Here is a 25,130-nt window from a genome sequence, read left to right on the forward strand (position 1 = left end):
TTTCAAATTGTCTTTTTCTTTTCTACTAAGGGTTCTCTCTTTCAGTGTTTGCCATTGTACTTGTAACTGTTATTAAATATCAAATCCAATAATATAAAAGATGTAACATTTCCTTTAAAAGTAATGCTACTGAGAAATTTGGAGTTGAATGGCAAAATGTTTATTACTTGGCTATACCTAATATAAGCCACAGTTCATAACAAAAAATCCAGTTTATAACAAAATAGATACCATCATTTGGCCCATTTGTCTTTTTTTAAAAACATTCATTATTTTTCATTTTAGTTTTTAACTTTATTTCTCCTAAAAAAATTAAGTTGGTTTAACATTCACTTGTTAAACTGATATAACAAGAGGTGAATTTTAAACTAATATAAAAAGAGGTGATTTTTATAACAAGTGGTCAGCAATCATAACATATAATTTAGCCCAATATTATTCTTTCCTTTCCCTTTGCCCTAGAAAACCTATTTTATGTGTTTCATAACATATAACCTTGTTTAGATGATTCTGTCCTAATCACTTTGGGATGAGTATTGGAGGTTTTGGGAGAGAACTGAGAGTCTATCAGTCTTGTCAACCTCAAAATAGGTTTAAATACAATAATAGATTGTACAAATCAGTCTCTTTCATTTTCACATCTAGACTTTGGGAGGCGTAATGTTAGAGATGGCAACCTGCCTTGTGTCCTTGGGCAGGTCAGTCTTTCTGGGCCTGTTTTCACCATAAGGTGGGGAGGACAGTTAGACCAGTTATCTGAGGTCCTCGGTGTCTTTGATTCTGTTCGTTAAACCTTAATTTTATATGCAAAGCAACCTAAAATTTCCTCTTTCTTAGAGAGATAGTACAGAGTAGGCAAAAACTAACATAGCACCTCAGAAATAAGGTTATCATTTATGGAAAATATTTCTTACTAACTCATCTCTTAAATCCATTCTGTATTTTATAAAAATTCTGCCTTGAGTAGACTTGTAGTTTACACATATATCCAAAGATGACAAGTTTTTACTTTTGCCTTTCAGTAATGCAAATTGGTACAAATTAAGTACAATTTCCCTACCAGAAGCAAATATTTTTTTGAGTGTTCAACCTTAGGAAAATATGATTATTTCTCAAATATCCCACTTGATTGTACTCTAGAGGAAACGAGAATTTTCCTAAGACCTCTAGGCTATTTTGTAGCCTAGTCTAGTCAGACCCTCAACTGGGGTTTTGTTTGAATCTAAGTGAGGTTGGAAAAGTACATCGATTTTCCTCTGTTTTTGAACTAGCCTCTATATGACAACTGCCAATACATAATCCGGGGTTCTTATACTGCTTTAGATGCCACAGTTGAAAGGGGATGAGTAAAATTTAATATAGCCTAGAGGACAAAGGAACCTTGTTCAAGCATGTTCACATTTTGTAACCTCTGAAGACTAAGCAAATCCTTCTTAATGGCCTATGTATTTTCTGCTCCTGAGTTTTAAAATATAATTTCATTAGTATAATGATTATGACATAACATTTTCCATCCCTACTTTGTTTTTCTAGATTAAAATTTTATATAGAATTTTATTTAAAAATTAGCTTATTTTTCACTGAAAAAAAAGGCATTGGTTTAAAAACAAACACCCGGTAATAGGAAGGTTTTGCCCTTGCCCCCTTGTTTAATTATGTTGCTGGGGAATTCTTATTCCTTAATCCTCATTCCTCAAAGATAACCACTATTAACAGTTGAATATATTCCCATATTCCTCTTTTTCCCCTGTATGTACACTGTCATCTATATAATTTTATATATGCTGTTTTTGCAGTTTGCTTTTTTCAAGTATAACACCTTACAGAAGATGTAATATAGTTAATCTTAGATAGTTAACTAATCTTAGTTTTGATGTTAATTAATTAATATAGGCTGCTACACAGCTTACAGGATCTCAGTTCCCCTGACCAGGGATTGCTCCCCCGTGCCAAGGCAGTGAAAGCCTGGAATCCCAACCACTAGGCCACCAGGGAACTCCCTGTGTTAATTCATCCTTAATTGTTGAAGGCATTCCTGTAACAAGTAATTGTCATGGGGGAAGAGGAGGGTGGAATCTCTCAGCTGACTAAAACTACCTCAATATATCTTCTTAAAAACAGCTCCTTTAAGATGAAATAGTTAAATAGCTCCTTAAGTAGTTTAGGTAGTCACCAAACCAAGGTGCTATATATATCTTACCACTTTTAATGCTTTTTATAATTACAAGTGAGAAAAACAGCTTTCAGAAGTAAATGTATTAGCCCAATTAGTTTTTATCAAAATTTAGTCTTATGGGATCGTGTCCTGTCTCCTTCACAAATGTGAGAAAGTCTTCAGGGCTCAATCCCATGGTTGCAGCATTCGTCATTGGATGAAAGTACACCTTTTCATGTCCACCTTCCAAAAAAGCAGAATCCAGAACAAATTTCACATCTCCATCATCACAGAAGAGTGCCAACGGTGTGGCACAGCCTTGGCCAACTTTCAGTTTTTCTAGCATGGCTGTTTCATCAGCAAACCGCAGATTTCCACTTCCAACACCTAACTGCTTGGCAAGATCATTTAAATTAATTTGTCTATCATGAAGAACTGTCACCAGCCAATAGTCTTTTTTCTTTTTGTCTTTAAGAAATAAGTTCTTACTATGTGCTCCTTTCAAATGTTGGATATGAGGCATCATTTCTTCAACTGTAAACACCTGTGAAATATCACATGAGAAGTTTAAAAATAATATGCATGTATACACACACTGCACACATACAGTTATCTGTATATTGCCTGGTGGGTGTAAGGTTAGGGAGTACTCAATGACCTGGATTTCACTGGTAGAGATCCATCCCCAGCCCATTAGCAAATATATCTCATCTCAGGGCCTCAGGAAGTATTGATAGTTTCTCTTAGACCAGTTCTCCATTCCAATGTGCAGGCCAAGCCTTCACACTCCTAAAATGTTTTTGTTTTTCCATTAAACTTTTGGTAAAGTTTATAGCAGCCCTGACAACACTGTAAATCAACTCTACTCCAATAAAAATTAATTTTAAAAAGTTTATAGCAGCCCAGACTCCTATTCCTTGGCATTCCATTACATCCAGGCCATATGACGATCTCCACTCTATAAAAAGATAACCGCAGAGAGGGAGTGAGGGCAGGGAATGAGACCCTGGACTAATATACAGAAAAAATCAGAAAAGCTGGCAATACGCGCAGTAAAAAGGAGAGTATGTGGACTATAAGGGAGGCAAAAGGATCAAAGAATATACTTTTGATGAATTTCTCTAAACTTGGAAGATCATCACCATATCTAGCTAATTGTCATTAGCTGTTACTCAAAAGTTGGGCAAAAACTTTGCCCTTGCACCACTCAGGTTACGTACTGGCTCCGTCAGATATGTGCAAAAAAAAAATCTTCCCATCAATAAATGATGTTAAAAAATACCAAACTCTAACCTTGGCATCCTGTATGCACGTGCAGCCACTGCAAAAACGGGTTTACTGCTTGGCAACTTACATACGCATAAAGTTAACACACTGACCAAACACCCCTAGCCAGTTTGAGATGCGCAAGTTCTCAATATGTTGTACTAGTTCTCAACATAAAAAATCACTCCGAATCCCCGGGCGGTCCAGTGGTTAGGCCTCCGCGCTTCCAGTTCAGGGGTCACGGGCTGGATCCCTGGTGGAGAACTAAGGTTCCGCACCCCACGTGGCGCGGCCAAAAAAAAAAAAAAATCACTCCAAGAAGAAAACATGAGGTTTTTTCACAATAACATCAGCGTCCGAAGTGGAGAGGCCCTTGATGGTACTTTCAGGTCCCTTTCGTACTCTGGATCCCGGCAAATGCCTTAGAACGGAAGTTTCTGCGGCACATTACCCCTGGGACGTCTAGGCTTAGCGCCTTCGCCCCATAGAAGCTGCAGCAGAGCCCACCCCTTCCCGGGGTGGTCCCGGCGGGAGCGCCTCACCTCCGGGTGCTCCACGACCTCCGTGCGGATAGCCAGGGCTTCGAGGCGCTGCTCCAGCGCTGCCCGCAACTCGCCTCCTGCCATGCTACCCTCGTGGCGCTAACGGACGCGGTGGCGAGAGACCGAACGGAAGAACTGGGCGTGGCTTCCCGCAGTCCACGAACTGCCAGCCCAGACGGAAGTGCCTGGAGGGACAGGAGCGGTGCCGGAAGCCCAAGAGTGGGCGCTTTCCGGAGGCGGAGTTGCGCTGGGTTCGCTTCGTTACCTCCCCGCGTGCTTGAAATTTGCGTCCGCAGAGACAGACTTACCAGACGTGCAGAGTTCCTTGCCCCGCGTCCTGCGAGAGGAAGGCGCCTGCCTTCTCACAGCCCTCTCTAGCCTCGCTTCAGGTTTCCTAAATACAGCATATCTTCCATTTAAACAGAATCAGAGCCACACAGCAACTCAGCTTAGGGAGTGTTGGGGGAGTAATCAACTGGACGTGGGCTCGGCTTGACTCAGGAGGTGGACTGAGGCAGTCAGAGGCTCCTTACCCGTTCTGTCCTTGGAATGTACTTTCTGCCCGCTGTTCCTGAGCTAGGTGCTACTTGAAGGATGCAGCCTTGAGAGAGTAAGGTGTCATTGAAACCATCTGGACTTTTTTGGTAAGTGCAACCCCCCTTCCCCCACTTAAGGCCGCTGTATAAACTGTTGAGATTCTGGCGAGTGGATATCCAAGACAAACCACCTATGTAAGTTCCCTTGCTTACTAAAACTGCCACCTATCAATATGGAATGTCCTGCCTCTTCAGTCATTCTGTTACCTCCTAGGGTGTGTGTGTGTGTGTGTGTGTGTGTGTGTGTGTTGGTGTGGGGGCGGAGGTTTCACCTGGGGAATTACCTGAGGTCGTGAACCAACAGGGAGAGAAGGAGCCAAAATCCCTCTCCTTTTAAATAATCAGCTGTGGCAACCACAACTCTACCTTTTTCAGAGGCATTTTTCCTACCTCTTTGTGAGGTGTTTTCCACTATCCTGCAAAAACCCTCACTCCCCACCTTGAACGAGGCCTGAAATTCCACTAGAGTTTCACTTATGAGTTTAGGTTAAGCCTCAACTTGTTACCAAAGCTGTTGCCCCAGAATCATACTCTTGTCCCGGGCTTGAATGGAAACCAGTTGCTCTTAACCTAAGTTTTGGGAGGAAGCTGCAAAGAAAAACACAAGAACTGGTTAGAACCAATTAGGCACTAGATGGCTGAAGATTTAACTTCCAGTAGACCTAGAGCCTCATGATACATTCATTGTAATACCTAAGCATGCTAAATGACACACCGACCGGTGCAATGACAGCTGACAGTTGCCATGACAACAACTGGAAAAGCCCATACAAGGACCGAAAAGGAGAGTTGCATCAGTTCCAGGTCCAAACCACACCCCCGTTCTCGGATAAGTCATGAATATTCCTCCCACTCTTTCCAATTCCCTCCCTTCTACCTCGACCCTCTTATAAACATAGTGTCTCCCCTGGAATTGGGTAGAGAAGTTGATTTGCAAACGAGGTTTCCGCTTCTCCATTCTTTAGCCATTAAATAAAGCTCGTGCTGTTCCAGTCTCAGCATAGGTTTTGTAATTGGCTGTGTGAATCCGATCGGAAAAAGAACCTCCCTGACTGAGACAAGGGGTCTCAGTTTGGGCTAGGACCCCAGGGCAGGCCAAATCAACCAATTCAGGAATAGAATCCCAGATAAAACGTAGATATTCCTAGGGACGTTTAATTCTAGTAGGAATATATAATATTTAGGTCATTTCTGGGGTGCAAATTGAAGGCCTGGTGAGGAAGTCTCTTAAGAAGACACTGCAGGGACTTCCCTGGTAGCACAGTGGTTAAGAATCCGCCGGCCAGTGCAGGGGACACGGGTTTGAGCCCTGGTCTGGGAAGATCCCACAGGTTGCAGAGCAACTAAGCCTGTGCATGTGCACCACAACTACTGAGCCTGCGCTGTAGAGCCCGCGAGCCACAACTACTGAGCCCGCATGCCACGACTACTGAAGCCTGCACGCCTAGAGCCTGTGCTCCGCAACAAGAGAAGCCACCACAATGAGAAGCGTGGGCACCGCAGTGAAGACTAGCCCCCGCTCACCGCAACTAGAGGAAGCCCGCACGCAGAAACGAAGACCCAACGCAGCCAAAAATAAATAAGTAAATTTATTTTTAAAAAATAATAAAATATACAGGAGGATGTGCATAGGTCATTTGCAAACGCTATGCCATTTAATGTAAGGAACTTGAGTGTCCACAAATTTTCATATCTGTTGGGGGGGTCCCTGGAACTAATCCCCCTTGGATACTGAGGGAGGGTAATATCTGAGTCCTCACCCACATGACAACCTTGGAGGAAGCTGTGAACGAGGAAATCAGAGCCAACTTCACGATTTCACCCAGAATTGGCCTTGGATAATACAATTTTAAAAGTTCTAAGCTTAACCCACCTCTTAAAACTATTAAGCCATGTTTTCCTTCAAACAGTCCATCCAGTTGTTTGATCCTTGATTATAGAACCAACAACAGGCCTCTGCCCGTGGCCACCTAAATTCAGGTCAACAGCAAAAGCAATGTACCACATTACAGAGTATTTAGAAAACTTAGATAAGGGGGAACGGATCACTCAGAACATTTTCTCCATGTTTATTATTTTATTTCTCCGTTTGTGAATTAGCTTCGTTTATGTCTTGGCTCATTTAGCTATGGAGTGAATGTTAATGGCTTTCACACTGGTTTACATGAGCTGTTTAAATAATCAAGTTATGTGCCTTTTATTTGTCATATATCCTCCAAATGGTTTTCATTTTTCCCATTTAAGAAGAGATTTTTTTTTTTCCCCTGCACCGCGCAGCTTGCAGGATCCTAGTTCCCCAGCCAGGGATCGAACCATGGGCCCTGGCAGTGAAAGCCCAGGATCCTAACCACTGGACCGCCAGGGAATTCCCAAGAAGGGATTTTTTTTTTTTTTTTTTTTTTTTTTTTGCGGTACGCGGCCCTCTTACTGTTGTGGCCTCTCCCGTTGTGGAGCACAGGCTCCGGACGTGCAGGCTTAGCAGCCATGGCTCACGGGCCCAGCCGCTCCGCAGCATGTGGGATCCTCCCGGACCGGGGCACGAACCCGCATCCCCTGCATCGGCAGGCGGACTCTCAACCACTGCGCCACCAGGGAAGCCCCCAAGAAGGGATTTTTTTTTAAAGTTTGGTTTTATCTACAGAAGTTACTTATTTTTGTGTAACCAAATGTCATTCTTTTTAAGTTATTTTGATCTAAGTATAGAAAGCTAACCTCCAGCAATAGACTATTCGATCTATTTTCTTTTTTATTTTCTTAATACTCAATTCATTAATTCATTTAAATTTTACTTTGGCGTATAAGATGTGGTGAGGCTCATTTTTTTCACTAGGTTTCTGTCTAAGAATGAAAGCATTAGAATACCAAAGACCACCTATATGAAGATATGACATATTGCAAATGACTGTCCTTAAAATATTTGAAGACTTTCAAGAATACCCAGATTCAACCACATTGACCTGAGCATAAACGGGAAAAAATTGGAATCTGATTGTGACTAAGAAATGTGAATCATGTCCAAAACTAGGGAAACAGTTAACCCAGAATAAGGTCTACATGACAGCTACGAAGGAGGAACACAGAGGGGAAAAATTGACCGTGGCATCCAGCACATTGTCTAGGCAAATAGGGTGTTCTGATCTGGAAATCTCTTTGGATGAACTGCCATCCATCAGGTATGCAATGTGTGAATCCCTCCCCCGACCCATAGTTAATCCATCACAGTTCAGTTTCTTAAATCCTTCTTCTTCTAACCACCTCCATCACTCTAGCCCAAATGACTATCATCTCCCCCTGGTCTACACTAATGTTCTCTTAATTTTAGTCTACCTGTGGTTGAATGACCAAGTACCCTGCTCCCAATGAGTCTTACCACCAAAGATTTTTATTATAAAATGAAGCTAAATCTGTCTATGGTAAAAGAACCTTATATCACTGTTTAGAAACTATCCTAACCCAAGTTTAATGCATATTTATATTTATTTATCAAACATACGTGTCAACATTGTATTAAATACAAAAGAAATGCTATCTTTTGCATAGTCCCTTGTCCTCAAATACAATCTCAAATTTACATTGGAAAAAACAACATGAAACATTAAATTCAAAATTATCAGCATGAACTTGAGAAACTAGACATCTAGTCACAGAACTTGAATATGAAATCTCATGATTCTAGGAGAAGGGGTAGTAGCTGATAAATGGGGGTTACCAAATTATTTTACAAACAGGGGAAAACTTACTAAAAAGTCTTCTGGGGGAATTCCCTGGCGGTCCAGTGGGTAGGATTCCGGGCTTTCACTGCTGAGGGCCCACGTTCGATCCCTGGACCGGGAACTAAGATCCCATGATCTGCATGGCACAGCCAAAACAAACAAACAAAAAGAAGTATTCTGGCATTTCTCCAAGAACACACTGAGGGAAAGACTCTTATTATCCTTAGGAAGAGTGTGGATAATTGACAGACAAGGAACGAATCTGAAAAGGAGATCTGGAAGATGGAGTTGTGCCAGGGTCCATGAAACAAGGGAACCTCATCTTACGTCTGCTCAAAGTAAAGGAACAGCTACAATTGTAGCCTACCTGGCAAAGGAAATAAAAAGGCCAAAATTGAAAATATTTATCAACACCAAGGGGACTGGGCATCACTGCGTTTATTAGGTGAAGAATGTTAGAAACCCCCATAATTGCATAAAACAAAGGGCAATTCCAGGACAGGTAAGTTCAAAGCCATCGTAAGAAGCTGTGCATACCCAAAAAGAAAGCGAGGCAATTAAAAAGCAAAATGCTTCTTGCAATCTGTGTCTCTTCAACAAATCTTTTGGAACAACTCTATGTGCCAGGTACACTATAACACATCTATATGTGCCATGCTTTCTGCCCTCAGAGACCTTAAAGTCTAGTGAAGAGGACTGAAACATTCACAGAGGATAAATCCAAGAAAATATGCCCAGAGCAATGAGAGTGGCATAATGAGGATGCTTTGGGAGCCCAGAAGGGCACTAAGAAGACAGGGGTGGTATGTCAGGGAAAGCAGTAGGAGATGACACCAATTTGAAGGGATAAGTAAGAGCTGATCAGAAAAAAAGGGATCCAGCTGAAGAAACTCTGGAAGAATGGAGAAGAAGCATGACGTGTCCTGGGGCGTTATGATTTGGTGTGACAATAGAGCAGAATGAGAGGCCTGCCAGCAGGAGACGAGGCTAGAACTAGGCACAAATGATCCTAACTGTCAGGCTACGGAACCAGGAGTATCCCACCATAAAGGGGCATGTTAAATAAATGAGGTGACTTCTTCCTAGGGAATTCTATATTCTCAATCATGCTCTCAATATTTAAGGCTATAGGGAAGTACAGTTTGGTAAATGGGGAAAATGAGTTATAGAAGGGTATAGACAATATGCCCCCAATTTTGCTTCAAAATACACATACCTGTAGAGGAGAGTAACTTAAAAAAAAATGAAAACAAACCAAAAAATCTGTTATTAGCATCCTCTTTCTCTAACCCATTCCAGGAAAACTGGTTTCTAAAGGCCCGTGGAGGAGTATTCATCCCAGGACAGGAGACGATGGAGGTTAGTTCCTAGAGCAACGGAGGGGAAAGCATCTGCATCCAAGAGGAAATTTAGGTTTCCTAAGAGTCAGAAGAGAGAGTGAGGACTGGGGTGGGGAAGATGGGATGGTGGAGGACAGTTCCTTTTTTGGCACTTTGTCCCTCCAGTGGGTGGCAAGTTGGGAACTTGCTGTCAGTGGAAGGCAGTCCACCTGGGGCAGCCCTTCCAAAGCACCCTCTGAGCACCACTGCTCAATGAGGAGCCGTGAAGAAGAGGACAATAATCCCACAGTCCAGTTCCCTGGCTTCTCCTAGGTTCCTGCATGATACCATGGAGAAGGGAGAAAATCTCAGTAATAGCCTCAGGTTAACTTTCCTTCCAGCTCCATCATGTGGGAGTTGGGCCAGATTTAATTAAATTCAGTAAAATATGATTGAAGATCAGCTAAGTGCTCAAGGTACAGTGGTGAGCAAAACCAGACAGAGACACTGACCTTGTAAAGCAAACAGTCTCTCGGAGGGTACAGCTTTAGTCAAATACAGAAACAAATGCTAGGTTGCCTGGGTGACAAGTGCTAAGAAGGATATAATAGGGGAATCGCATCTAGTTTAGGGGAGGGCAGAGTGGTCAAGGAAGTGAAATTTAAGATCTGAAAGATAAGTAGGAATTAAGAGGGCAAAGCAAGGAGAGAAGAGTGTCCCAGGCAAAGGAAACAGCATGACACCTTGTGCAAGGGTGGGAGGAAGCAAACCAAGGCAGAGGTACTGAAAGAGGTCAGTGTGGTTGGCATGCAAAGAGCACGGGGACTGGGGACATTGTTCATTTCCTACACACTGAAGCTGGGAACTGTCAATGAAAAAATTAATCACTAGTCAGTCTAAGACAGACATGGAAACTTTTATTCGAGCCAACCTGAGGATTATAACCTGGGAGGCAGTCTTTCAGAAAGCTCTGGGGACTGTTCCAAAGAGGTAAAGGGTGAGGCCAGTATGTATGATTTTGGCAAAGTGGTACATGCCATCAAGCACTCATCTTAGTAGAAGGTTACTGCTATTCGAGAGGAAGAGATATCTTAGTTAATGGTTTTAGTGCTTTTCTAAGTATGGGAAGATGCAGGAAACTAGGTTCATAAAATTTTCTCCTGAAAAGATCTATCTGAGGGCCAGTTCTGTCAGTTTTCCAGTATACAAAGTGTCTCATCCTGATTTCCACCCTGAATTCCTTTCAGGATGTACTGTAGGTCAGCGACTGCAGTAGCTAATGACTTGATTCTTGTAGAACTGGACGGTTGGCAATACTCTTTTTTGACAGTCCCCTCCCTTTTGGTCTTAATTTTGACAATGTTTGGAAGGCATTTCATGACCAGTTTGCCTAATGGCGATTCCCAGGCCCGGTGAGGATTTCATTGATAGGCCACTCAACGTGCTACTGTAATTGGACTACACCCTGTTAACCGTGACCAAAAGCCTCTGGACTGCCTGTCTTACTGGTCTGTTATGGTCCAGGAAGTGGTTCCCTCTTGTTGCTTCTTCTCACATCTAGAATTACACTATTACAATCACTGATCTTGTGGAACTATGTTTGAGCAATCATTTCAGTTAGCCTAATCATCATTAGTTTTATCTGAGGCTCGTCACACATTTGGTAATGCAAGAAACAATGATCTTGTTAAATAGGCAGAATACAAGTAATATAGCTAGTTACATTAATAAGGTCACAAGTAAGTATTCAAGCTAAGAACGTCCTTTAAGTGTCTCTTCTGCACCAATCACTATCTTTAAGGGAAATAGTATATTGGCATTGTTCACCAAAGATGTCTGCACATACCAGGTGAGTGGTGGCTCATTGTGACCCCTTACAGGATTGAGGAAGGAATATTATCTTCTGAGGAGTTACATGGCTGGCCCCAAAATAAGGAAAATTGATCTTCATGGTTGAGCAGGTATTTCTGCCACTGGGGAGTTCTGGTTAACACATAATGCAGATGCACAATGCACACTAGAAGGAAGGTAGGAGGCCAGAGAGTAGATTAAAAGTTTTATGTTTAAATTTTTTTTGTCTTGCCTTAAAATGTGAATTTTTGTTTCATCAGAACTAAAATGCTTACCTGCTAAAAATACACTTCTTGAGGCGGTTATCACCGGCTAATAACAGGGAGGGGGGAATCAATAAGTTAAAAATAAAGAAATGTAAACCAAATCTGAAAAAGATCAAAAAATGTTATTAAACAAACAAAGGGAAATGTAAACTGTCTCCACAATTAAGATCACGTGAGGGTATTTTCAAACGACTTCAAAAGAGAAGAAAGTTAAGGTATAAAAAATTTAATAAGTGGGCAGATGTAATTTAATTACCTCCAAATTAAAATATGAAACGGGTAAAGATGTTCAGTTTTCTTGTCTGGGAAAATACTGGTTTCATACAAAATGAAAAAAGCACATGCAGTAAGCAGAGAAGTAGCAGGTTTCTTTCTTTTGTTCACTTTAAACACTCATTTAAAATTAAATAGTCATAAGGAAGCTTTACTTTGGACAAGAAAGTATTTCCAGACACTGCTGTGAGCCCCAGGTTGTACTGTAAATACCTGGTGAGTAGCTCCGACCTCCTAACCCTGAACCAGGTGGAACAGCAATTGCTGTGATTCAGGAACCCCTGCAGAAGGAGGCCAGGCCAGCAAGACATGCTCTGAGCTGCTCTTCAAAACAGTCTTACCTTTCTGGACCTAGTGAACCACTAAATGAATGAATGGAGACTTATACTCCTTGTTATTACATGGTCTGTAGGTGGTTCTCACAGCAACCCAAGAAAACTGACTTCTATACAAAACTACTATGGGGTAGATTATTTTTTCTTACTTTGCATGTGGACTGGGGAATATTTTCTTTAGATCTAGCATTTCAGAATAATTAGTTTGATTGGATTAGGTTTATGGGAACTACTTTGGAATTTCTGTCCTAGTCTTACTGGCTAAAAAGAGAAATTTCCTGTGATTTTAATGCATTAAATTAACTTGTAAATTGAATATATTTGCATAAATTTTAATAAAATATAAGTTTGAGACCAGATTACTCCTAATCACATATTATTCCTCTACCCTTGCTGATTTGATTTACCTATTTATGATAAGTGCTGATTTCAGTAAATATTAATAAATATATTTTTGAAAAGTATGGGGTATAATGTAAGAACAAAAAGAGCCAGGTCAATCAGAAACAAACTCATATTCAGCATTCCTCCAAAACATAAAGTAGCTTTCTTTTTCTGAGTGTAAAAATACTGTTCAATGTTTTTTTAACAAGTTGTATGTTTATTTCTTTAAATAAATGTTTTAAAATCATACTTTAAAAAGAAACACAGAAGATAAAAAGATACATGTTTATTGAAAAAAAATCAGACCACACAACAAGATGCACAAGCATTTATGTCACAGGTATATATACATATATATGCACACCACATGTATGATGTGTACGTATACTCTATATATGCTGTTTATTTCTAGTTTTATCTGATTATATAACGTATGATATTTTATGATCTTTCCTTTTTTCATCCAGTAGGCATCTTTCCATGTCAACAGAGAACTACATTATCACTTGTAATGGCTGTATAGTATTTCATTTATTCACCCAGCTCCAAATTTGGGAATGTCCAATGTCCAATGACTTATATGTTAATAATTTCCAAATTATTCATAGTATTATAAAGAAGGCTACGGTAAGTATCTATAGTTCTATATCTATATATCTTTGCATAATTATTTCATTTATCCCTTAGAATAAATCTTAGAATCTGCAAAGTTACAGTTTATACATTTAAATTGATAAATATTGTTGATTGCCTTCCAGAATGGTTTTATAAATTTGCAGTACAAGAACATTCCATTCTCCACATCTTTATTAGCAATTATTTGATTACCAGAGTCAAAATTATTAAATAAGCAAACACACATTTGCACTGTGTTTTTAAGATTTAGGAAAAATATCAATATCACTTTTATGTTTACTGATGTAGGATGGTATGTCTGTACTTGTTAAATATCAACTTAGTACCATAAAGATAAAATATAAACTTCTCCACTAGAATGTAAGGAGAATTGCTGGAGAGCACAGTGATTTTTGTCTGCTGTCTTTGCCAGTGGCAGACTGGTTCCCCCGAGGGAAAGGAAGTTGAGTTGAATGTATGCTCAATTAGTCTCAAATTTAGTAAATTGGACCCATATCCTCGAAATCAGAATGAGTAAAGAGGCAGAAAAAGGCCCAGAATCGCATGAAATGAGCTCCTTTCACAGAAAAGAACTTCAAGAGTTCAAGAGTAGAGAAGAGTAGAACTTCAAGAATAGAGAAGAAATGCTCCCAATTTACACCATTAATTGATCATTGATTGCTAGTTTTCCCAGTTATAGCTATTTATTTATTTATTTATAATGTTTTGACAGTACAAACATTTAAAATATTTATGTATTCTAATCCAGGTTCTCAAAATGTAGTCTTCAGACCAGCGTTACTGTCATCACCTGAGAATTTGTTAGAAATAAATTCTCCTAGTCCACCTTGCGCTTACAGAATCAGATACTCTGGGAGGGTGGGCCAGCAATCTGTGCTTTATTCAGCCCTCCGGGTGACTTGATACCTGCTCAAGTTTGGGAATCACTCGTGTAACTAATGGTTCTTTCCCCTATAGTTTCTGAATTTTGGGGGGTGGGGACGCGCTGCTGCCTAGCTTGTGGGATCTTAGTTCCCAGACCAGGGGCCCCCTGCAATGGAAGAGCAGAGTCCCAACCACTGGACCACCAGGGAATTCCCTAGTTTCTGATTTTAGAATTTTGACTGGAAAGGTCTTTCCCACACAGGTTTATAAATGATATCATTTATGTTGTCTCCTAATTTTTACTCAACCTTTAAATGTTTAATTCATATGGAATTTCTCACTACAAGAATATAATCTTCTTGAAGACAGGAGTCTTCATCTATTTTATTTCTCTGTTTTATCCTAAACCTGTGATTGGTACATGATGCATTCTTAATATATATTTATTAATTATTGAACAAACTACTTAATTTCAGCATAAGATGAGACACATCGTTTGTAAAGCTTTCCTGGAAGCCATAAATATCAGCAAATTACAGTCAGCCTTTCAGTTAGGCTGGTGGTTTAAAATGGCAAATGACAGTCCTAAGTAGAATAAATGTAATCAGTGTGTGCTTACTGGGGTGTGCTAGTGTTGTAATTCTTAGTGATGTTACATTTTTGGCGCTGGTTCCTAAGAGAGAATTTTAAAACTCAGAGGATTCTTAATTCTATTAAGAAAAATGATCTGAAACTTGGAAATAGGTGAAGGGATGACTATTTGTTCTTTCAGTGTCCTGCTGCGTTTTGTCTAGCAGGCACTCCTGAGATTGTCTGATTCTCCAGGAATGTGCGCTTTTGTTTGACTTGATATTTATCATTTTTTAGTACAGAGGACTGTACAACTCTGTAAGGGTAAATCTTAACATGTAGAAAACTGATAGTAATATAATTGAATTTTGTCCAGTAGAGGTGCAGATGATTTTTGTCCCATAGAACAGGTAACCGTTTATTGTGCTGCAGGATATTAACCGCTTTTGTACCTATATTAGCAGTCTTATTCAAGTATTCATTCTTTCAGCAGCTGTAAATATGTGGCACTCCCCAGTTCTCTTTGACCAAGGCTTACCATTTTTCTGGATCCCCCATTAATGAGTTAAATACATCTTTAGACACATACGCATTTTATATTTATTTAAAAGTTATATTTTTAAACTTTCCAGAAATAATACTGCAAGAATGTAACCTTTTTAATTTTGTGATGAAGATATTGAACACCAGAAAGGTTGCTGTCTTATTCAAAGTTGTAATACTAGTTAGTGGAAGAGATGGGACAAGAATGTAGAAATAAGGAACACAGGTTAGTAAAAGGGTACAAACTTTCAGTTATAAGATGAATAAGGTCCGAGGATATAAAGTATAACATGGTGACTACAGATGATAATGCTATATTGTATGATTGAAATTTGCTGAGAGAATAGAACATAACATTTTCAACCATGACAACAACAAAAAGGTAAATATGTGAGGTGATGGATGGGTTAATTAACTCAGGGGGAAGTTGTTTCACAATGTGTTTATATATCAAATTGTACACTGTTTCACATTGTACACTTTTAAATATCTTATGATTTTGTCAATTATACCTCAATAAAGCTGGGAAAAACTGAAACAAAAGACTTTATAGTAAAAAAATTTTTGTAAGAGATGTAATCATGTATGAAGAAATCAGTGAAGCATAATTTGATGAGACTCAAGAGGAAACCCAAGAAATGCTTTGTATAATTTGAATGCCAGTGGTAAAGAGATAACTATCTCATTGCTGATGAAAATCCAATGCACAGATCTTTAATCAGTACTGATATAGAGGTTACCGGAGATGAATGCCATGTTTTCCACTAGAAATATACAGAATTGTTACTCTTATTGTTTTCCATAAAGAAAATTGTTGCTTTAATAGAAGCTTCAATACTAATAGAAACACAAATATTTACCATATATCATGTAGTAAAGATTGATATCAAATTTAAGTTTAAAAATGCTTATTTTCATATGTTCAAAAGGTAAAATCTCAAAGATGGATGGGACCCTAAAGACCTTTTTTTTTTTTTCTCTGAAGATCTTTAATTCAACTTCTTCAGTTATGGCAGCAGTTGAGAAACAGTCTTGGAATCAAACAGACTTGAATTTAGGTCCATCTCACCGATCACTAAGGGTGTGACCGGGACAAGTTACTTAACTTCTCCAGTGATAGTACAATCCCTCTGGTTTGTTAAAATTGATGTTCAAAAGTAAGACATTGAATCTTGCGGGCTTGAATCAGATGATAATGATAAAGCATTAAGAACAGTGCTTCATCCTGAGTATGTCAAATGAATGATAGCTATTATTATTACTATTATTAAGGTATAGTGATCTTCCACGAAGCCACACATTTAAAATAAATTGACCTTACTAAAATTTGACTGCTAGATTACCAGTTTTTCACTAGGGGAAGTTGTCAAATCAGAAGCAAGGAAAACTGAATTGTCAATTGGCCTCAGACCTGTTAATGTGCCAAGAACTGCTGTATAACATATTAAGTATAACAAAATATTTATGTGACTGGTACATAAATGGCAGTGAAAATAATAGTTATGATCGTAACTATTACCAATAATTTTAGATTGCCATGATTCAGGTTCTCAAGTCTCTTCTAGTTTTAAAATTCCTGGTACCATTCCTCTAGCAATTATATTGCAGGGTGTTTTGCTTTATTTTGTGAAGCCAACAAATGACAGTTGAGACAGAAAACAAAACAGATTTAAACCTTGTAATTTTGTTCTGCTTTACTGCAGCCCTGATCAGCTTCTCTTTGGAAGATACCTAATTCTTGTGTTGTTCCTTGTGATTTCCTCCTCCTAGAATAAGCCCAGAGACATGACTGTAGTTCCTTCTAGTACTGTCAGGCCAGTGTGTGCTGGGCTGCAACTCATACCCTATCCCTCTTGCAAGAAGGCAGTTTACCCCTAATTATCACCAAGAACTATAATTAGTCTGGATATTGAAGTGACCTAGCCCCTTAAAAAGGAGCTTTCTGCCAAGATCTTGAAAGGCAAAAAAAAAGGTTGGGAGAGGGAACAAGTTGAAAGTCAGAACTAACAAGAGTTCAAACCATTTTCTAGATAGGAAAGGGATAGCCACAATACAGCTCCTTTTTCTCTTCCTTCCTTCCCTCCTTCCCTCCCTCCCTCCCTTCTTTCTTTCTTTCTTTTCTTTTCTTTCTTTCTTCCCTTCCTTTTTTTCCCACTGTTCTTTGGTTTCAAGTTTTCTCATTGAGTTTGTGTTTTAGACCTATCATTTAATACTTCTGAGACATAGCTCTTACCAAGCAGATGGCAATATGAAACATTATTTGTGGTCAAGTTGGCTCTACCTGTCTCTGAACTTATTATGTTCCATAATTAATATGATCAGATTAGAAGACCAACAAAGGACATAAGGTGAAGTGGGAATAGGAGCCCTTCTTCATCCCTCCCCTTCCGCAAGTTTTCAGTCCTAAAGCCATCAGGGGCAAGGGCAAGGCAGGCCTTCCACAGATGTAGGGCAGGAGTGGGGGGCTCCAGTGGCCCTGTATTGCTGTAAATTTAGATTACAGAATAGTTGCAAAGATACTGGAGAAAGTTCCCAAATGCCCTTTACCCAGGTTCCCCAAATGTTAACATTTTACATCCAATCAGGGTGAAGATGTCCACTTCAAGGTGTGAACTGGCCTTGGGAGTCCAAGCTGGAGAGAGGTAAGGAGGGCATGAGTGCAGGAGATGGGGTGGTGGCCAGATTGGAGATTGGTTTCACACAGGGGAATTGCTTAAATAAGTAAATATATTAAGGCTGATGCCAGTCAGGTTTCCCACGGCCAGAAAAGGAAGTTACATACATATAAAGGGAAAAGCCTAGTTTGAACCCTATGGTGTTAGATTGGACTTCACAATATCAGTAGGAACGCATGGTTTTCAATGTATGTAGATGGAAATGTGTGCACACATGTGTATAATATTCCCCAGCTTTGACCAATGGGAGGGCTTGAGACCATCAAAACCCCAGTAACAATGAACATACCTGACACCCTGAGCCTAGATTATAAATACCATTCTTCACTGAAAGGAAATAGGGCTTCCATTTTTAGAAATTTATTCTAGAGAAAGAACTGGACTGGCATGCAAAAGTGTATGCCCAAGAATATTCACTGCAATATTATGTTAGTTACTGGACACAACATATATGTCCATCTATGTGGGTATGGCACTTATAAACAATGGAATCTTTCAAAATCATTTAAAAGAATGATATGGATATATGTTCATCAGTGTGGAAGATTTCTGGTATATATTGTTGCAGAGATAAGAAGCAGCATTTATAACATGAATCTCATTTACATAAAAGTGTATGTATACATGTATTTATACAGAGATAAGTGGAATGATGTGTACACACACAAACGCACAAAGTGGTTACTTCCAGAGAGGTGGGATATAGGATTTGACTCACTTTCTTTAGTAAAAAAATAAATTTTAATTTGCAAAGGTAGTGGAGAGTTCCTGAATGTCCTTCACTCAATTTCCTCTAATGTTAACATGTTATGTTAACTATGATATGTTTTTGAAAATTAAAAAATTAACACTGGGGTATTACAAGTAACTAAACTACAGATTTTATTCAGATTTCACCAGTTTTTCCACTAGTGTGCTTTTCTGTTCCCGGATTCTATACAGGATCCCACACTGCATTCAGTCATCACATTTCTTTCTGTCTGATCTGTGATAGCTTCTTGTTTCTTGTCTTTTTTTATGATGGTATATCAGGGTGGAAGGGGAGAAGCAAAAAGGGACAGAAAGGAGGTGAATAAACAACTTAGTCTAGGAAAATAGTTACCCCTATGTGTGTGTGTGTGTGTATGTGAGGGAGGTGGGGAGAGAAAAGAATTTTTGAAAGCAAACATTGTATGGTTTCATTGCACGGCAAGTTGCTAGTGATCTGGATGAGTGGAAACCATTTAGGAAAGGAACCCCATATATTGGCAGCATGTGGTCAAAGGACGTGGAAGAGTGAATAGATGTCTGTTAAATGAAGACATGTGGGGCATTTTAAGGTCACTTACATGGAGCATCATTTTAAATGTATGAGTAACGCTTGGTACTGTGTTTTCACCCAGGTCTTTTCTTGCTTTACATGACCTTGACAGCTTTGAAGAGTTCTGCTCAGATATTTTGTAGAATGCTCTTTAATTTGGGTTTGTCTGATGTTTTCCCCATGATTAGAGTAGGGTTGTGGGTTTTGGGGACAAATATTAGAGATGAAATGTCCTCATCACATTTCTCGGGGTACATTATATCAACATGACATTGCTGGTGATGTTTACCGTGATCAGTTGGTTAAGGCGGTGTCTGCCAATTTTCTCCATTATGAAGGTACTATTTTTCCCTTTGCATATTCTATTCTTTGGAAGCAAGTCACTAAGTCCAGTCCACACTCAAGGCGGGTGGGGTGGTGGTGGTGGTGAAGCTTTACCTCCTAGTAGAAGTTATACACATATATTATGTGGAATTTTTCTGTAAGGAGGATGTGTCCCTTCTCCCCCATTTATTTGTTATAATCTAATACTGTGTTATTTTGTTGCTCAAATGTTTCCAGCTTTGGCTCTCCCTCCCTCCCTCCACTTTCTATATTTTAGTGTATTGCTTTAATTTTCCACATTAGTATGTATTTTCTTCATGATTAGAAACATATTGGTTATTTTCACTTTAATATTGGGAAAAAAAGGTATGACTTACTTTGATGTTCAATTCAATCTATTTCTGCTTCTCAACTACTTGGCAAGGCAGAGAGAGCAAAGAATACTTTCTTGCAGAAATTGGCATTTCAGTGAGTGTGAAAGGTAAGTAAAATGATAGCAATTGAAATGCACTTCAATAGTTTTCAAGGGTGTGAGTGTTTAGGTTCATTAAAAAGATTTTCAGGACAGAGGTTTCCATTTAGTCATTCAACAACACTGATTACACATCTTTGCGGTGGCACTGGAGAGACAAACATAAAAAAGGGGAGGGCCATGAGTTAGGCGACCAGACTATGGGGGCCGGGGGGAGGCACAGAGTGTTTACATAACGTCCCCAAGTCTACACAAGTGGGAATGAGCTGGGATTGGAACCCACTCTAGCTTTATTACTTTAAATGCCACCCACATGAGGTGACTTTTGAAAAAGAAATTGCTCCTCGCCCAGTACTAACTGGGTCTATCGCCACGTTCCCTTGCATTTTTCCCTTTTTGTTAGTACGTCTTTTAAGGACTTATCATTTCTCCCACATTTCCCCGTTTAACTTTCCCTTGAGTTGTACACATCGAGGCCGCTCACAGCCCCAGAGTAGCAGTAATTTACTTCCTAGAAAGCGAAGGGTTCTGCAGAAACGCGCTGCTGACACGCCACCCGGGTACACCCCGCGAGTGTACCAGCGGCAACAGGGCTGTTCCGAAATCGGACTTCTGAGTTCCGGGTAGAACCGCCTCCTCCGGAAGCCCGCGGGGAACCATTTTTGAGACGGACTAGCCTACTGACAGTCCTCCCGGGTCCGGAAGGTGATCTTTGCCCTGTGTCAGAATTCCGGCGCCCTGGACCCTACGTAGGAGCTAAGTGAGTGGGGTCTCTTAGTCGTGTCGTCCCGGGTGGCGTGTATTGTTTGGCCTAAAGTGTTAGCGGCACAGATGACAAGCATTGCGCATTCGGGAGGCTTTCCATTGTGCACTTAATCCATACGTGATTGTTACTTTCGGCATAACGAAAGCGCTATCCAACCAGAAGCGGCCGGCTGCTTGCTCTCCCTGCGCGCCGCGGCAGGTGTCCTCCACGCCCCGACCTACCCTGTGCCCAAGGCTTTTTGGGCTCGGGTTCCAGGCGAAGCCACCCTAGATCCGACATTCTACCGTGACTTCTTTTTACCTTTCAGATAACTCCCAAGGCTTCTAGCTGTTTCATTCAGATGTTTTCACCAGCGCAACTACATTATTTCCAACATCCTTTTTTCAGGTTCCATGATAAGAATATACTAGCGGCGAAAGAACACCTAATTGGGAGTCAGAAAGCCTGGGTTCTAGTCGTGACGGTCATTAACTAGCGGTATGACATTGGAGAAGGCTTTTTGACCTCTCTGGACTCCATTTTCCTTTTCTTTAAAATGAGGGGCTTGGAATAAGTAGTAAGTAAGGTTCCTTTCAGTTTTGGTATTTGGTTTATTGACCCCCAATGTGTTTTTCGAATCCCTGCGTCAGTGAAATAGTTGTGCTTTGGTTAATCTCCGTGTAGGACTTTTCCTCCCATTATATTAATCTGTGTCCTTGTTAAATCTGGTTTTAGAGTCATTAAAACATTTTTTTTTCCCCTAAGGAATTCTGTGCTTCCTGAGCACCCTTTACTTCTTAGTTCAGGGAAATGTACCTAAATAAGATTCTTTAAATGTGCCATTCTTGAGGTGTTTAAGAATCATTATATTGGAACATTTTAAAGACAGTGGACCCCAAAGGAAGGGACTCTTGCTTATTAAACTTTGAATCAACAACCTCAGATGCAGTGCCTGGAAGATGGTGCTCATGAAATGTCTGCTGAGGAGAAAACTAGTACTTATGTTATTTTAGTTGCTCCTTCCCTTAAACACTGAAAAGCAAAGCTGTAGAAATGCAGTGTTGTGATCAGAAGAAATAGAAGACTCAAGGAGGAAAAGACTATACTACTGAGTTCTGAGCTACACTGTTGAGGTCTGTTGTGGTTTTCTCTCAGTAAACTCTTCTTTTGTCCCAAGAGTAATACTCAAAAGGCATTATTCAATAGGTATTTATTGGCATTATTCATTAGATATTTATTGGGTGCCTTCTTCCCACTCTAAAGCATCTTTTTTGGGGGGGTTGGGAAAAGGGGAAAATGTTAGGGTTGAAAGACAGTTCCAAGTAGAGGGAGCATATGCAAAGTTCCAAAGATTAGAAGACGTTGGAGATTACAGGTGAGACAGAATAACAAAAATTTGGGAGATAGGAGTGCGGGAACTATAAGAGCGTAAGAGATGGAGTGAGAGATTAACAGAAGGCAGATAATGAGTCCTTATATAGCATGTTTTGAAGTTGTACATTAAACTAGGGATAATCTCCCCCCATCCTCCCAAAGAATGTTTGGCAAAGAGTTGATGAGTGCAAATTTGCATTTAAAAAAAAATGACTGTAGTTGTGATTTGGTTAGTTGATGTTTCAGGAGTGAAAAAAGAACCCTTATAAGTTTGTTATTGTATTTCAGTGTTATTATGGCAGGAACATTAACAATAGTTCTAGTTAATATCTAGAGAGTACTTAGTACGGAATTCCATCTCTCTGGACTGTGAGCTCTTTCAGGGCGAGAACCCAGTTTTACTCATTGTTATAACTCTAGCACAGTGTTTTGTGTGTAGTAGATATCCAATTAATATTTACTAACTTGATTTCAATATTAACCAAAATAGTATTTGAAAACTTTTTTCCTAGGAGAAACATGAACCAGAAGATACTTAAGTTGGAGAACTTGCTACGATTTCACACTATTTGTAGGCAGCTGCACAGCCTGTATCAAAGAAGAATGTTGGCACAGTGGAGGCACGTGTTTTCATCTGCTTACCTGGTGTGGACAGCTCAGCTGTACCCCCAGCCCTGGCAGACACATGCGCTCATCAGGACCGCTTTATCTCAACATAGGCTTCTGGTGACAAAGAAGGTAGTTCTAGATTTCTCTGAGTTTCTCTATTATTTGGTCTGAGATAAAAGTGCCTAGAGCCATGAGTAGAAATCCATTTTGAGTATTTTGTCATTTTTGAAATCTTTATGCCTTAATGCTACATTCCAGGCAATAAATCTTTGTGAGGAAGGGAGGTTCTAGTTAGTAATGTTGATTAATTTGCTTATTTATATCAGTGTATAACAGTGAATTAAGGAATCAGGATTTTAAATTTTAGTCTAAGGTTTAACAATTTACGGGATTGTTGGTAGAAATAGGAGCCCTGACTGTGGTAGATATTCCAGAATAAATCTCAAAGTTTTTTCTTCCTTCTTTATGTGTTCTGAATATTTAATAGGAAAAAAAATCGCAGAAATCTCAGTTATCTTCAACAAAATCTAAAAAGGAGGTGGAGGTATGGATTGGAATGACTGTTGAGGAGCTGGCCAGAGCAATGGAAAAAGACATAGGTGAGCCAGATAATTTTATAAGGAAAAATATGGAAACGTGGAATACCTGGTATTTTATTTGCAGTGAGATTAAGGCATTCAAGGATGAAAATTAGACTAGTGGTTTAAAAAGATGTTAAGTAATTCCAATATTTTTCACTTTAGATGACAAATCCTAATTAGTTTCTTGGCTCTTTGCCAAACCTAGTTCTCTAAGATTTTGCTTTTAATAAAAGTGGAAAAGATTTTTTTAATTTGAACTAACCTTTCTTGCTCAGAAATCTCGTGGGCTATTAGAATAAGTCCAAAGAATGCTTTTGGACTGAGGGACCGTATTTATACTCATTGACTTTCCTTTTGTTTCTCTATAATTCTCTAATTGCACTCATTTTGACAATTTCTGTAGTGTAGTGCCAGCAGAAAAATATTTGTAGTAATAACTACAACATTTTTTTTTCCTTAATAAATTTATTTATTTATTTTTGGCTGAGTCGGGTGTTCGTTGCTGCTCGTGGGCTTTCTCTAGTTGCAGCGAGCAGGGGCTGCTCTTCGTTGCGGTGCGCGGGCTTCTCATTGCGGTGGCTTCTCTTGTTGCGGAGCACAGGTGCTAGGCACACGGGCTTCAGTAGTTGTGGCACGCGGGCTCAGAAGTTGTGGCTCGTGGGCTCTAGAGCACAGGCTCAGTAGTTGTGGCGCATGGGCTTAGTTGCTCTGCAGCATGTGGGATCTTCCCAGACCAGGGGTCGAACCCATGTCCCCTGCATTGGCAGGCGGATTCTTATCTACTGCACCACCAGGGAAGTCCATAACTACAACTTTTCATAATACCATTTTTATTAGAAATGCAATAAAAATTGTAATTGGCCCGCTGTATCCAAGGGTTCTGCATCCGTGGATTCTACCAACTGTGAATCAGAAATATTAAAAAAAAGAAAAAAAAATCCAGAAAGTTCTAGAAAGCAAAACTTGAATTTGTCATGCATCAGCGACTGTTTCTATAACATTACATTGTATTAGTTATTGTAAGCAGTCTAAAGATGATTTAAAATATATGGGTGGATGTGTGTAGGTTATATGCAAATACTGTGCCATTTTATATAAGGGACTTATATATAAAGTCCATGTATTTTGGTATTCAGGGGATGTCCTGGAACCATGCCCCTGCAGATACTGAGGGACTACTGTATTTATTACCAATTTAGGATTGTTGGAACAAAATTTTCATTTCATTTTCATTATAAACTGACATTAAAATTTAGTAAACAAGAAATAGCTTATTATTGTAGCAAAATAAAGTAACAAGTGAAGCAGACTTGGCAAAAAATTACTACTAATAACATATTTATTGAGCTGTTACTATATACCAAAACTTTATATGTATTAACTCATATAATTCTCACAATTCTCTAGAAGCAGGTATGATTATTATCCCCATTTATAGATTGAGAAACCAAGGCATAGAGAGGATAAATAATTGCCCAGGATTTCACAGCTACTATGTGGTGGAGCCAGGATTTTGAACCCAGGGACTATGGCTCCAGAGCAGATGCTCTTATTCACAGACCAAATTTTCTCTCAGGAATTGTTATTTTGTAAATCACAGCAGAGCTAGAGTTTTAATGTGTATCCTGCCTGAAAGTGTTACCACTATTTGTGACAGTACATCCTCACAAAGAATAGAAAATTAGCACTCTATCTTGTGTTTTTTTTAAACTTGGCGTTGGATTATGTAATCATTTT

General features: G+C 39.6%; 2 protein-coding genes across 8 annotated transcripts in view; one reads left to right on the forward strand and one right to left on the reverse strand.

Moving 5' to 3' along the window:
- Positions 1-2,254: 2,254 nt before the first annotated feature.
- Positions 2,255-4,123, reverse strand: LOC101273342 (prolyl-tRNA synthetase associated domain-containing protein 1). Its single transcript, XM_004284378.4, has 2 exons — positions 3,964-4,123; positions 2,255-2,699 (listed from the first exon to the last, which is right to left on the reverse strand). The coding sequence occupies exons 1-2, from the start codon at positions 4,045-4,047 to the stop codon at positions 2,268-2,270; spliced, it is 516 nt and encodes a 171-aa protein (XP_004284426.1). The 5' UTR covers positions 4,048-4,123; the 3' UTR covers positions 2,255-2,267.
- A 141-nt stretch (positions 4,124-4,264) lies between these two features.
- Positions 4,265-25,130, forward strand: part of MTIF2 (mitochondrial translational initiation factor 2) — a 42,392-nt gene continuing 21,526 nt past the window's right edge. The window contains exons 1-5 of one of the 7 annotated variants that reach the window (XM_049695958.1): positions 4,265-4,607; positions 9,572-9,631; positions 17,899-17,955; positions 22,716-22,941; positions 23,300-23,411. In XM_049695958.1, the coding sequence (XP_049551915.1) occupies positions 17,906-17,955; positions 22,716-22,941; positions 23,300-23,411 (388 nt within the window). In that variant the 5' untranslated portion in view covers positions 4,265-4,607; positions 9,572-9,631; positions 17,899-17,905. Of the gene's footprint in view, positions 4,608-9,571; positions 9,632-17,898; positions 17,956-20,726; positions 21,963-22,715; positions 22,942-23,299; positions 23,412-25,130 lie in introns of those variants that run through there. The other 6 variants (XM_012538470.3, XM_033414205.2, XM_033414209.2 and 3 more) reach the window with 6 other exon arrangements.

This window comes from Orcinus orca, chromosome 13 (genome assembly GCF_937001465.1).
Source record: "Orcinus orca chromosome 13, mOrcOrc1.1, whole genome shotgun sequence".
Lineage (NCBI taxonomy): Eukaryota > Metazoa > Chordata > Mammalia > Artiodactyla > Delphinidae > Orcinus > Orcinus orca.

Bases quoted from the DNA above. Each gene is read 5' to 3' on its own strand.
- LOC101273342 (XM_004284378.4), bottom strand. From the start codon at position 4,047: ATGGCAGGAGGCGAGTTGCGGGCAGCGCTGGAGCAGCGCCTCGAAGCC. The intron at 2,700-3,963 runs GTGAGGCGCTCC...GATATTTCACAG, and splicing joins AGGTCGTGGAGCACCCGGAG to GTGTTTACAGTTGAAGAAAT.